General features: G+C 47.0%; 3 protein-coding genes across 4 annotated transcripts; 2 read left to right on the top strand and 1 right to left on the bottom strand.

Moving 5' to 3' along the window:
- Positions 1-825: 825 nt before the first annotated feature.
- Positions 826-4355, bottom strand: WDR77 (WD repeat domain 77). Its single transcript, XM_062605542.1, has 10 exons — positions 4035-4355; positions 3715-3900; positions 3480-3621; positions 3356-3405; positions 2681-2751; positions 2262-2316; positions 1933-2004; positions 1721-1829; positions 1224-1292; positions 826-1010 (listed from the first exon to the last, which is right to left on the bottom strand). The coding sequence occupies exons 1-10, from the start codon at positions 4171-4173 to the stop codon at positions 851-853; spliced, it is 1053 nt and encodes a 350-aa protein (XP_062461526.1). The 5' UTR covers positions 4174-4355; the 3' UTR covers positions 826-850.
- Positions 4356-4386: 31 nt separating this feature from the next.
- ATP5PB (ATP synthase peripheral stalk-membrane subunit b) lies at positions 4387-8041 on the top strand. Its single transcript, XM_062605564.1, has 7 exons — positions 4387-4522; positions 4645-4687; positions 5648-5793; positions 6270-6433; positions 6782-6907; positions 7127-7306; positions 7891-8041. The coding sequence occupies exons 1-7, from the start codon at positions 4495-4497 to the stop codon at positions 7960-7962; spliced, it is 759 nt and encodes a 252-aa protein (XP_062461548.1). The 5' UTR covers positions 4387-4494; the 3' UTR covers positions 7963-8041.
- A 109-nt stretch (positions 8042-8150) lies between these two features.
- On the top strand, positions 8151-12562 carry LOC134157035 (transmembrane protein C1orf162 homolog). Of its 2 annotated transcripts, XM_062605578.1 has the most exons (6): positions 8151-9189; positions 9829-9891; positions 10216-10287; positions 10581-10669; positions 11269-11348; positions 12032-12562. In XM_062605578.1, the coding sequence occupies exons 1-6, from the start codon at positions 9071-9073 to the stop codon at positions 12089-12091; spliced, it is 483 nt and encodes a 160-aa protein (XP_062461562.1). In that variant the 5' UTR covers positions 8151-9070; the 3' UTR covers positions 12092-12562. The 2 variants fall into 2 exon arrangements, with proteins under 2 accessions (XP_062461562.1, XP_062461563.1); XM_062605579.1 differs by lacking the exon at positions 8151-9189 and having other exon boundaries at positions 9373-9891; positions 10216-10315.
- The last annotated feature ends 826 nt before the right edge of the window (positions 12563-13388 follow it).

The raw sequence follows: 13388 nt of genomic DNA, 5'->3' as shown, positions 1-13388 counted from the left end.
ACTGAAGTCATTAATCCAGTTTTTCCCTTAAATTAACTTTTGCTCACAGGTCTTATCTCTGAGGAAGCTGTCTTCAGCACAGAGGAGATGAAACATGGTGTCAAACAGCCTTAGCAACTAACTTCTCTTGGCTTTCAGCATGCTACAGTAATGGCCCTTTGAGCTGCTCCGCCAACGCTGATCACAGGTCCCAGTATTTCAGCCTGTCATGCACTGTCACAGAGGTGTGTAACTACAGGGCTACAGCTGGGATCCTGATCATACACAGCTCCTCACACCAAGCACTGGTATTCCAATACCTGCATTTAAACAGTGCTCACCACAGGATCCACACTAGCAGATATTGATGACCAACCTCTAAAACACACGCTGCGTTAAGGACAAGTGTCTTTCAATGCCAACACATCTTCCCATTTAATTGGAAAACTTGATTTACACAGCAAAGAACTTTGCTCAAGGATGAGGCTCTTGCCCTTGTTGTTTTTAATCTTCCCACCCCAATGTTTCTATAAACTCCATGGATGGTTTGGAGAACTGAGGGAGGAATTGAGAGCCTTCATTTTTAATTATACACAATTCTCTGTCTTCCCAAGTCTCCTCTGTGCCTGAAGTCAATTTTTCTCTGGATAAAATACTGAAGTCTTATCACAGGTGAAGTGAGCTCCCAGGGAGAGGGTAAAGCTTGGCTTGTAACTAACTTATGCCTAACTCAAAATTACTACAGGAACCTCCTTAGTCACAAGCTTCAAGGCAGACAACAGCCTCTACCGTGAACTCCAGTTCACACCCCCTTGACTTCAGCAGAATCAAAGTAGTGCCAGGAAGGAATTTGGACCATGAGTTTATAAAACTATTCCTTTACACAGTTGACTCCAGAAGCTTCAGCAGTCGGTATGGGGACAGTGTGATGTAAAACCTGATGATCCCATCCAACTGTAGTGAGCAAGGCATTGTCTGAAGGAGACCATGATAAGCCTTTCACAAAGTCTTGATGAGAACGGCTTCTGAACCTGCAAAACATGAACACTCCATCAGCCATAAAGCATGGTCACTAAGAGGGTTAGGGGCTTGTGCAATGCTTAACTGCGAGTTTGGTGGGATGATGCTCGCCTGTTTGAGGAGCATCTTCATCTTCCACCCAGCATATGGGTAAATAATTAACTTAAGGAGAAGTTAACAAGGCAAACAGCCACGGTAATGAATACATTCTGCCTAGTACTTACACCTCTGAGAGGTCTGAATCAAGAACAGCTACTGAACAGTCTTCACTGATTGAAGCCAGTAAGGGTGAACTAGAGGAGAGAGATGAGACCACTGTTAGAACAAGCAAATACAGGAAAGCTTCTTAGGGACAGACTTGTGACAAGCACGCTTGTTATGGTGCTAAATCTTACAGAACGTTTTCATCATCATATGGCAAGCTGGCAGCACACTAAGCAAGAATATTAGCGTCAGAAAGCAAGTAATCCCTCAAGCAATGGTGACTGTAATTAGAAAGATCCCCATAGGGAGTGGGTCAGTAATTCTGACTGCTGCAGGAGTGTTCTCATGTATGTTGACACATCTCTTTTCAAAAGGCAAGAACACTGTTTGGCTTACTTTGCTCTTCTCTATTGATTTCTCAAAGACAAAACCTGGTGGTTTTAAAATAGGTTTCAAAACAAATAAGGCTCCCAAGTGTATGCAGTCACACATCCTATGCCAGTAGATCAGACTGTACCTATGTGTAGAAAACGCAAACCCCGTGATATTCCGGGCATGCACAGAGGAGCTGAGGGCAGAATCAGGGTTCTTTGTGTCTACGAGTGCAACTGTTCCATTTTCATCACCTTCAAGAGAGGAAAAGAGAACAAAGTTATTAGCAAAATCGTCACGTGAAAAGAAAGACTTTGATTTGTGTGCTACAAGGCAAGTAAGGAGATCACTTCTTACCCAGAGCAAAGATGTCACTTTTGTGTGGATGCCACATGACTGAGGTAGGGAGGTGATTACAGGCACTGCAAACTGCGAGTAAATAAATTGGGATGTGTGTGAACAGAGGCAGCACAAAGATACTCCTACACTACCTCGTTTAGCACTGCTACTGCACTGAAACAAAGACTTTAAAGCTTGCTGCACTTGCATGGTGCTAGATGTCTTTAGGTTTTAATAGGCTTTTCCAGGCAAACACCACATTGCTAGGTTTGAAGTCAGGCACAAAATGACTTATTTCCTCTAACAAAAACTCATACACAAAGCAGTGACGGCAGGCAGAAACATACCAATTCGAGTAGCTGGTTTGGGGCATCTGGTGTCCCAGAGTAAAGTTCTGTTGTCCTATAAATCCAAAGTGAATGAGAAAGATTTTACAATCCCTTTGTGGCAGGGGCTAGACATAAACTCAGATTCACTGCAGAACTGCTACTGAGCCGCATTCCAAACCACACCACCGCTTCCAAAAGGATGCTGCCATTAACTTCAAGCTAGCTCCTCCAGTGATCCCCAGGAGCTCCCACATTTTAATACAAACCTGTAGAAATCAGCCTGGTGAGCTGATTGTCAGCTCATTGACTAGGACACTAAAATAACACAGGTATGCAGTTTGTGACACAATAGGTGGTTTCTTGGGAAGTGCATTTAACTGCAACTAAAGTTAAATCTTACTTTTATCAGGTAGATTTAGACAGAGAGTGAGCTTTACCTCCGCACAGGACAGGAACATGGTGTCCTTACCAGGACAGGAAGCCACACATGTCACCGCATCGGAGTGAGCTACCAAAATCACAAAGAATAAAGAGCCTCAAAGATTGTACCCAGCCTTCCCACACACTCCCAAGGACCTCTGAAAGCACAGCACCGTGATAAAGACCAGCTTATGCCTAAACACAGGGTAACTTCTGCTCAGCAATAGCCGAGTCTTCCCACCAAACTGATGAACTGCCAAATCCAACCCGAGCTGCTGCAAAGTCCCTGTAAACTGCATAAGCTTGAGGAAGCCCCCTCAGACAAGAGGTCAGTTACAAAGTGGGGAGAGGATCAATCAAAGCTCAGTCTCTGCTGTCAGCAGACAGCACAATCCTGATCTGATCTCTCTCCAGAGATCAGCATCTGGAACGGGCTTTCAACCCCAAACACAGGTTAGGAGATCACACACCAGCACAAGCAAGATTTCAGTACAGAAGAAACACTCTACACTTAGAGCTGCAAGGCAAACTAAGCCTCACAGCATTCACCCCATGGGGAAAAGGAACAAGAGACAAAGAAACAAATCTGTGCCAGAGACTTCTCAGACTGGCAAGCATTAGATCACAAGCCCCAAGCGAGACAGGCAGGAAGAAGCTCAGCCTGCAGCAACCAGCACGCTGGTGGCACTCACCTCTGTAGGAGTGCAGCACCGTCTGCTGCGGGAGGTCCCAGACCTTCACGCTGTGGACAAGAGCAAGTGCTCAGCACCCAGCGCCCGGCCCCTGGCGCAGGGCAGGCGGGCTGGGGACACTCACCAGAAGTCCCTGCCACCGCTGACAACGTGGGTGCTGCCGGCCAGGACGGCCACCGTCATCACGATGTCATCGTGCTCGTATTTACAGAACTTGTTGACGATGAGGGTTTCCTTCTCATCCAGCTCCCAGAGCTCCACGGCGCCTATGGGGAGGGACCCACCTCAGCGAGAAGGGAACCACCTTAGGATGGAGGGCAAGGGGGGAGGGGGGTACCACCGGGATCCCGGGTGCTTACCGGAGTCGGAGGCCACCAGGATGCCCCTGTCAGCCACCCAGCACAGGTCGGCGACACCCGCTTCGGTCTGGACGCCGGCGGTGCAGAAACCCTCGCTGGGGGCACGGCGCGGGTCGGCGAACACCCAGAGGGAACCGGCCCAGCAGCGCCCGTTCAGTCCCGAGGCGCCCAGCAACAGGGCCCCGTCTGGGAGAGAGGCAAAGGAAGCGGGGAAGGACGAGGGCAACGACCCGCTCAGCGCCCGCCGCCGCTCCGAGGGGGACCCAGGGGTCCCCCCCGCCCCGACCCCGCTGCCCATCCCCGGGCCGCGGCCCCGCTACCTGCGCGGTAGTGCGCGCCCTCCAGGTGCCGCTCCATGCAGGCGGGCGCGTTGGGAGGGATGTTCCACTCGGGGCCGGCCGCAGCCTCCGCAGCCTCCTGCTCAGCAGCCGGGGGCTGCTCGGGCGGCGGCTCCTCCATGGCGGGATCGGGACCGGGATCGGGGCCGGGATCGGGACGGGGACCGGGATCGGGATCGGGACCGGGACCGGGATCGGGATCGGGGCCGGGATCGGGGCCGGGATCGGGATCGGGACCGGGATCGGGATCGGAGCCGAGCGGCGCCCCCACGTGCTCCCGCTCCGCGCGCGCGCCGCCTCCTCCTCTCGCGAGAGCTCGTTCCCCCCACCCCGCTCAGTCTCGCGAGGCGTTTGCCGCCGCCATCTTGTCGCTGAGGCGGCCGGCGGTCACCGGCTGGGGACGAAGCGGGTTGGAGGGGTTGTGTGCCCGGTGCCGGTCGCTATGCTGTCCCGCCTCGTCCTCCGCGCCGGTGAGCCGGGCGGGAGCGCTGTCCCTATGGGGTGTAGGGCGGCGGGATGGGCTGGGCTGAGGGGGAGCATCCTGCATGAGCTTTCTCCTGACCCGCTTCTCTGCCCTTCTTCCCCCCCTCAGCCCCGGCCGCGCTGAGGAGCCTGCCGCCTCCCGTCACCGTGGGGTGAGTACCGGGGGCTGGGGGCTGCAGCGGGGCCGCGCTGAGGGCTTTGACCTCCGAGCGAGGCCTAACGGCGCTTCCGGTGCGCTGCGCGGCCCGGCTTCGCTGCCGGCCCCTTGAGGCGTTGGCAGCCTGGGGAGGACGGGGAGCGCCTCGGAAGGCGCCGCTCGTTGGATTTAAATACCGTTAGTTTGGGGCTTTCACTTTATTTTTCTAATAATAACTTGTTAACGGTGGGAAGGATCCTCTGGAGGTTATGTAGTCCCACCCACTTCCTCAAAGGAGGCGTGTCTGGTGGATGCTTTCCCTGTTTGATAGGAGATGTGTTTGACCCGCACCTAAGGGTAGTGGTTTTCATAGAATCATAGAATTGGGTTAGAAAAGACCCTAATATCATCCAGTTCCAACCCTTGCCACGGGCAGGGACACCTTCCACTAGAGCAGCTTACTCCTCTAAGCCCTTTCCAACCTGGCCTTGAACACTGCCAGGGATGGAGCAGCCACGGCTTTCTCTGGGCACCCAGTGCCAGCGCCTCAGCACCTTCACGGGGAAGATCTGCTTCTTTATACCCAACCTGAATCTCCCGTTTAAACCTAAACCCATCACCCCATGTTCTATCACTCCAGTCCCTAATGAAGAGCCCCTCTCCAGCATCCTTGTAGCCGCCTTCAGACACTGGAAGCTGCTCTGAGGTCTCCGCACAGCTTCTCTTCTCCAGGCTGAACAGCCCCAATGTTCTCAGCTATGGGAGGTGCTCCAGCCCCTGATCATCCCTGTGGACCTTTCCCTGGACTTGCTCCAACAGTTCCATGCCCTTATGTTAGGGACACTGGAGCTGTACGCAGTACTGCAGGTGGGGTCTCACAAGAGCAGAGTAGAGGGTAGAATAACCTCCTTTGAGCTTTCGTTTTGTTTGTTTTATAAAGTAAGATGCTTAATAGAAACTTCTTAATTACTTACAGTGTATTGCATGCCACAAGACCACTGCATACAAGTAAACAGCACTTGGCTCCTTTGCCACCTCTGCCTGAGAAAGGAGGAGAAGTGCGCCATGGTTTGATCCCTGAGGAGTTTTTCCAGTTCCTGTATCCTAAAACAGGAGTTACAGGTGAATGTGTACTTTATTATAAATGGTGTGTTTAATTAGGCTCATTTAGTTCTGTTCACTACTACTGCCTGTTGAAAAGGTAAAAACATAAGCAGAAGGAGGTTGGGAGGAATAAGACAGTACGGAACTTCCTGGCTCTGATGCTCCTTTAGCTTTAATTAAAAGCTAATTTAATTTAAAGCTTTAATTAAAAGCTAAAGGAATGTCATGAGCTTGATCTTGCAGGAAGATTGCTTTGCCTGCTGATCCTCAAAACCTTTATATGGAGTTTTTTGCCTCTTTTTGAATGAGCAGAAGTCATTCTGCAAGTTGCTTCCACCTTTGGCGGGTGTCCCTGTACCACTGTTGGTGGTATTGTGTTTCTGCTTTTCCTGATGGTAAAAGAGAGTACTTCATGATCTTCTAGTAAGTAGCTACCTCTGCAATGAGCCTCTTTATGCTTTGTACAAATGATGCTGCTTTATTTCTTTCTTCAGGGCCTTACATGTTTGGAACTGGACTCATACTGTACTTTCTTTCGAAGGAAATCTATGTAGTGAACCATGAGACAGTTGCAGCTGCCTGCATATTATCAGTCATCATTTATGGTATAAAGAAATATGGGTCTGATGTAGCAGCTTTTGCTGACAAACTTAATGAGGTAACAAACCAAACCATAATCTAACTGTAGTAGTTACTAACTATTCTAGGTTATCTCCTTGAAGATTTGGAAGAGTACTGTGTCCAGGCTGTTGTAAATATCTGAGTAATGTTGCTTAAATAAGGTATGGTTTAGATCTTACGTTGGTGGTGTTACTTCAGAAATGAAACACCTCATGCCAGCAGGAGTGACTTGATTGTGAACTCTAGTTTGGCCAACTTGCCATCCTTTAACCTCAACCCTGGCACAATTATTCAGACATTTCTCAAATCTTAATGAATTACAGATCAGTTGTTTTCTTGCAGCTTACTTTCTTCCTGAGGCATGGCTTTTGTTTGTTCTTTTCAGGAGAAACTTGCTAAAGCTCAAGCTGTGAAAAATGAATCTATTGAAGGTCTCGAGGCTGCCATTGAACAGGAGAAGAAGGAGCAGTGGCGTGTTGAAGGCCGCAGTTACCTCTTCGACGCTAAGCGGGTACGCAGCTCCATCCCTATTGCTGACTTCCTCTGCATTCTCTGCTGCATAATCTGGGTGCCTCTTAATTCACTACCAAGTAGTGAACCGTTTGCCCTTGGTGTGTTGCAGACAGGGCCCATTCCACTGCCAGATCCAGCAGCTTTTGCTATAGAATGTGTTCTGCTGTTTTGTGTTCTTGCCAAACATTAACCCTTTGATTTCATCATCTTTGTCTAGAATAATATTGCAATGTTGCTGGAAGCTAATTATCGAGAGAGGTTACTGACAGTGTACAACGAAGTAAAGAAAAGGCTGGACTATCAAGTGGCTATGCAGAATTTAAAGCGTCAGAAAGAACAAGATCACATGATTCAGTGGGTGGAGAAAAGCGTTGTTCAGAGCATCACACCTCAGCAGGTACTTGCTTGGTCTTAGTCTGCTTTACATTTTAGTCTGTACGAATATTTGCTGTCCTGTGATTTTGGCCTAAGCCAGAAGATGATGGGTGATCTTTGGGTGACTTCCAGACAAGGCTGCAACACACTCCTGCTGCTGAGTATGAGCTGCAAAGCTCAGTTACTTGGTATCAGGGGCTTGTGTTGCTGGTGATTTAAGGTGGTGTGTGGTATTGTTACAGCACAGAGCTAGGCTTGTGATAAGTTGTATAGCTAATGGGGAACTTGCATGGCATATTCTCTGTATAAGACTATGGCAGCTTAAGATCTGCAGATGGGCTCTAGATGAGCTTTCTTCTAAGGAATGAAGCAGAGAACAAAAGACAGAAAACATGTTCCTAGCACGGCCTGCAGATGTTTTAATGCAGGTCACTGACTGGATTTGAATCTGACTTCAGGAGTTACAACTGCATATCCCTGCTGATCAGTAACCCATTTTGTGCTTCTAAAAAGGAGTATTTAAAGTGCATTCAGAAGAATATTTTACTTGTTTAAATGTCTTTCATGAAGTCTGTCTCCTGAAAGCTGTTTTCCTTTCCTTTGCAGCAGAAGGAGAGTATTGCAAAGTGCATTTTGGACCTGAAGGCGTTATCGAAGACTGCCCAGGCAACAGTGTAACTGCATCCAATTCCACTGACATGTCTCTTACTGTTGAAAACTGTACAATTCTAAAGTATCATTAAACAAACAAACAAAATCCTCTGCTGTCTTTTACTAGCAGTAGCAACTTTTTGAAGTAGCTGGATTGGTCACATATATCACTAGTTAGTTCATCATGGGCGATTATTCATTCAGTATGCGCAGTTTGGTTTGGTTCCCTTTTTTGTTCATGACCACTTCCAGAGAGCAGACACAGAACTTCACTGTGAAAAATTCAGGTTCTACTACAGTGATCGGTTTTTGTTGTAGAATTCGGTGTGATAATGACCTGTAGATACCTACTGAAATTGTAAACATGTTCTAAAATCAGATGAGCACCCATGCTCCCGTTTACCTGAGCTGATACTTGGTGGTACCTGAACAAATATCCTTCTAAAAATGGTCTGAAAAACCCCCAAACCACTTCCGTAACAAGGCTTCAAATGGTGACAACAGTGTCTTTCTGTTCCGTAGAAGAGAGGATGTAGCTGGCAGGAAATGTGTCAAAAGCAACAGGAAGACTTTGCTTCAACTGAAATCCCCAGTATGAGAGTGAAAATGGTGAAGTGGATAAGTTTATTCTAGAGTGTGTTTTTTTTCCTGGGTATTCATAGGAAACACGGGGAATAGTTTAGTGTGTGTTATACAGCCTAAGCCTTTCAGGTTTTTTTAATAGGAAATATTTTCCCAGAAGGATTTTGTTACATCTCAAACATCCCAGATGAGGAGAGCACTTATCTATGTGCAGTGTCAGCCCTTGTGTGCTGGGAAGTGATTTCTGTAGTAAATAACCTTTAAGCAGACTAGGGTGTGCTTACTATGCCACTTGCACGAATTGGTCCTGCAGTGGGGAAGTGCTTGTTTTTAGTGGAGTTGGTAAAATAGGAGGTTTTTTTAAACTTTTCAGTGCAACATTTCAGCAAAAAGGTATTCTTGAGAGGTAAGCATCGAACTTAAAATGAAGCTGACTTTCTTTTTCGTGGACACTTCCTCAGAATGCAGATGTTTTTCACTTTCCTGAGGTTTTTAAAATGCAAAAAAAAAGTGAAGTTGCTCCACTTCCACATTTGTGTAGCCCCAGCTGTGAATGGCACTTGAGCTTTCCCTAGTTGGACTGATTCTTCGCACAAAGCAAGTGGTTTACCTGCAGGGGCAACACCTTGTGACTCTTCAACGTGCAGGTGGGCAGCTGCTCCATGGTCCAAGGTAAGATGGAGTTGTGTCACATCTTGGCCTGCCTTTTATTACTGGGAAACAACATGCTTTTGGACTTGGGGTAGGAAACTGAGGGGTCGTAATGGTTTGACTCTTAGGCAATGAGGGCAGCAAGAGGCATTCAGAGAATAGGATGCCTGCTTTTATGCCGTTGTCAGTGCTACTCTCACAGTGTACTTTGTAAGGCTTGTAGTGACTAGCCCTAGACGAGGAACTTTGTAGTCAACTCATACTTCCTTATCTTTACATTTCCACCCCCAAGTTTAAGAAGAAAGTTACTGTTCATTCCTTGTTGGAGAAAGTCTGTGGTTTTTTGAAAGCTGCTGCTCATTCTGAAAGTTCACTCACTTCTAACTGCTGCAGAAATAATAATGTGGGTGCTCTAGTTATTAAATATACTCCAATCTTTGAAAGAAAGCAGCCTGTTCATTGGAGTATAATGACCATGCACATGTGTTTGGGAACAAGGTGTTGGGAAGGAGGATTCACACTGAAGTTGCTGGGTTTGTGCCGGTTGAAGATGTCTGAAAAATTGATTAAAAACTATTAAAGTGTGAGTTAGAAGAGGGTGACAGGCTCGTTTTGCTCTAGTATATGTATATAAATATAACTTTTATCCCTTCCTTTTAGCTTCCCTTACTGTTCTTTAGTGTTTGGAGAGAATGGGAGTGAGATCCTCAAAAGTAAATGCAGGTATTTCCTTCTTTGAGGAGTTTTCTTACATGCAGTATCCTTGCCTAAGATAATACCATCCTGACTGAGAAGAGCTGCTGGGGGGGTGGCTTAGCAGGAGGTGTATGTGTTTGGCGAAGAGCTGCATTGATGCCAAAGGCCTCTGTGAGACAGTAAGAGTCTAAATAACTCATTTTTTCTGTCTGCTGTTTCCACTTTCAGCCCTCTGATAGATAAATGTTACAGAAATGATGAGTACTCTGCAGTTCTTGTTGCTTGTAGCATCACTGGAGAAATTAACACACTTTTAAACCAGGTTTTCATTATTGTTCTTTTCACTTCCAGTTACACCAGAACCCACTGCCACCACTATTACTGTACGTACCACTGCATACACCTCTGCAGCTGTCTTCAATGGTTCAGAAGTCAAATGCAGGCTTGATAAGTAAATGTTCCACTTTTTATTTCCTGTCTTCAAACACAGAGACTGCAGACTCGCTCTGTAAAGGAGGAGTTACATGCAATGTGTCTCATGTCTTGGGGTTTTAAATGGTTGCACAGAATTTCCAGTCTGTGCAGTAGATATTTAATTCATAGTGATGCTTAATGTAGATATGAATCTTTTAATCTCATGGGGCTGGGATAAATGATACATTACATTCCAGTTTGATGAACTGGGAATTCTGACACTATTTCCTGTGTATCAACAGCCATGAAACACTCTACATATCACTAGCCTTTATCTCTGGTGTCCTGGTGGCTGTTCTGGTTTTTGCAGTCATCCACCTCTTCAGAAAAAGTAAGTGACAGCAGAGGAAATAGCATGATGATCCAGACCTGACGGCAGAGGAGCGCTTAATATCTTGTGCTGCACATCTCAACACAGATGGTGTGAAGTTTCTACACTGTGGGCTGCATCTTGCAGCATCAGGGTTTCAAAGTAACTTCTAGGAAAGTTACTTTGAAAGAGGCTCAAATTATGTCTCCCTTGAATAACTAATGTAGTAGTGAACTTGTCATTCCTGGCAGTAACCTCCCATGAATCATCCCAAGGGCTCTTTACATGGAAGAATTAACTTCTGCACTGATGAGCTGTGGGTTTTTGGTCGTGGTAGGGTTTGGGGGGTGTGGGTTTTTAGGTTGGGTTTTATGGTCCTAGCACTGGCCATGCAGTGTGTTCTCACCACATCCATCAGTCACTTTTATCCCACTTTCAGCAGGCAGGGGCTCAGGCTGCCACACTTCACTTTGCAGTGAGAGTCTGTGGTGGGTTTCATAAGCTGTGTCTGAGCCACACACTCTGGAGCTGCTCTGTCACCCTACTCTTTAAGCCTGTCTTGCACTCTGTCTGCAACCAGTGCAGACAGCTGAGGCTGGTGTCCTTCTTCTCCTCCCTAGAGTGTAAGAGATCCCACCAGACCTTACAAGATCAAGTTCCCCTCCCAGCAGTGACTGAGGAATCTGCTAAGAACATCCAGGTAAAGGTCACAACTATTTCTAATGTTACATGTAAAGACTTCAGATTCTTGATAGATAAATATTAACTGGGGGAAGAGAAAAGAGGTTTGCTTTTGCAAGGCTCGAATGTTAGTTGACAGTTCTTTTGACTAAGGAAAAGTGTTTTCTGTTGTGCATCCTGTTCAGCCTGTTTAGAGTAGTCCAGGGAGTTCCTTGAGGAGGTGCCTGGACAGTAAGAGGAAAGATACTCCTCTGTTAGCACAGGGCTCAAATGCCGTTCTCCCTACATATTTCAGGTATCTGGGGCTTAACTAAATCACTACTTTGGCAGATCATAGAATCATAGAATAGCTTGAGTTGGAAAGGACTTTGAGATCATCCAGTTCCAACCCCCCCTGCCGTGGGCAGGGATGCCTCACACTAGACCATGTCACCCAGGGCCATGTCCAACCAACCAGGTCAGGGGGAAATTTTTTCAAAGGCAAGCATTTCTGCAGTTTGCCTCCATGATAATGATTTTTTGGGAGCCCATAATGCAGAGCTGACCCAGGATGCTGAGCTAGATTAACTGGTCTGATCCAGCATAGGTAGGGACAGACTGACTGCTGGTGGTGTGTCGCATTGAGGGCAAATTAAAAGCAGGAAATCCATACCGAGGTGCTTGCACATTCTCTAATGTCTGTGGCTTCTTTCACATCCCCAGAGTGATGTTGCCTACGCCTCTCTGGTCTTCCAGCAGAGTGGGGCACCAGCAGCTGTGTGATGATGGAGCTTCTAGTGAAACGAAGACACCTGCACTTTCTGAACATCAGATGCTGCCAGAACATTATATCAAGGCCTGTAGTGTGCTGGGAAATACCGACACTGCTGTATGTCTAACATCAGCTCATTTTATAGTTACCAGGGGAAACTAATGTCTCCTATTCCAAACTTCTTGGTGGTTGTGGACAAATTGCTTTTTATACCCTATTTCCCAATCTCTAGAAATCTCACTGCACTTGTAAAGTTCCCATTTATGTCTTTGCTGTTGCTTTGAATGACCAATGGAAATGGAAATGTTACTCTGTGTCCATTCATGTCTGTGCCTTTGTGTTTCCCTTTTCTGTCACCGACTATGTTTTCCTTGGCTTTTAATTGCCAAGTGAGTTATTTTCTGCTTCCTGAAGTTATGATAACAAAATGTTTGTATGCAAATATCTGCTTCCCAGTTGGGTCATGTAAAAAGAAATGCACACAGTGTGACAGTCCATTTCTGAAAATGTTAATTACCCAGTGTTCTAAATAGACTGTAGAAAGTTAGAATTCCCCTTTCATAAACTGGGGAACAAGTTGGCACTAGTGACTCATTCTTAGCAGGGGCACAGAGAAGCTTCTCTGCATGTTCCTGTGCCTGCAGGTGGGAGGTTTGTTGTTTAAGTGCAACGATCTCCATCAGTTGTTTAATGCTTCTCCTACAAGGCTGAATCAGAGCGAAGCTTCCTGCTGCCTCAGCCCTGTGAGCTTCAGAAGCTGCCTTGTTTCTGGTCACCAGAGTGTCAGATTCTTGCAGTTATTCCTCTTTTCTGGAAGGGCTATTGTGAACCCCTCTGAAGGGGAATTTTTTGGCCAGGACAAGTGCTTGGGTCCTGCTGCCTCCTGTGAAGCAGCAAGTCCAACATATGAGAAGCTTCAAATGAGTGAGGCCACCTGATGGCAGCACGAAGCCATGATGGGCAGATGGATTTCCCTCATCACTCGGTTGGTGTGTTTCCAACAAGCAGTTGGAGCAGCTGCTCCACCTCTGCCCTGCCGGCCTTTGGGGCTGCAGAAGCTGGTGGAAGTGCAGGGGCCCATCGAAACACAGGTTCACAAGCACCATCACATTCTGAACTCTGGCTTGAGAGGCGTGCTGACCATTCTACAGGACCAGGAGCAGGACTCTGAGCAACTGAGAAGTAAGATGGTCTGAAAATTTACCAGGCTTGCACTAATGTGTCTTCACCACACCAAGAGGAATGCTGCTTTCCTGTGTTAGATACTGTTAGATCTTGTTAGAAGTGCAAGAAAAGGTGACTTCCTAT

The sequence above is a fragment of the Pezoporus occidentalis genome, unplaced genomic scaffold (genome assembly GCF_034315485.1).
Source record: "Pezoporus occidentalis ecotype Australia unplaced genomic scaffold, CSIRO_AGI_Poc_V1 ctg92, whole genome shotgun sequence".
Classification (NCBI taxonomy): domain Eukaryota; kingdom Metazoa; phylum Chordata; class Aves; order Psittaciformes; family Psittacidae; genus Pezoporus; species Pezoporus occidentalis.
Note: the sequence above shows the minus strand (reverse complement) of the source record. Positions and strands in the feature narration are given on the sequence as shown.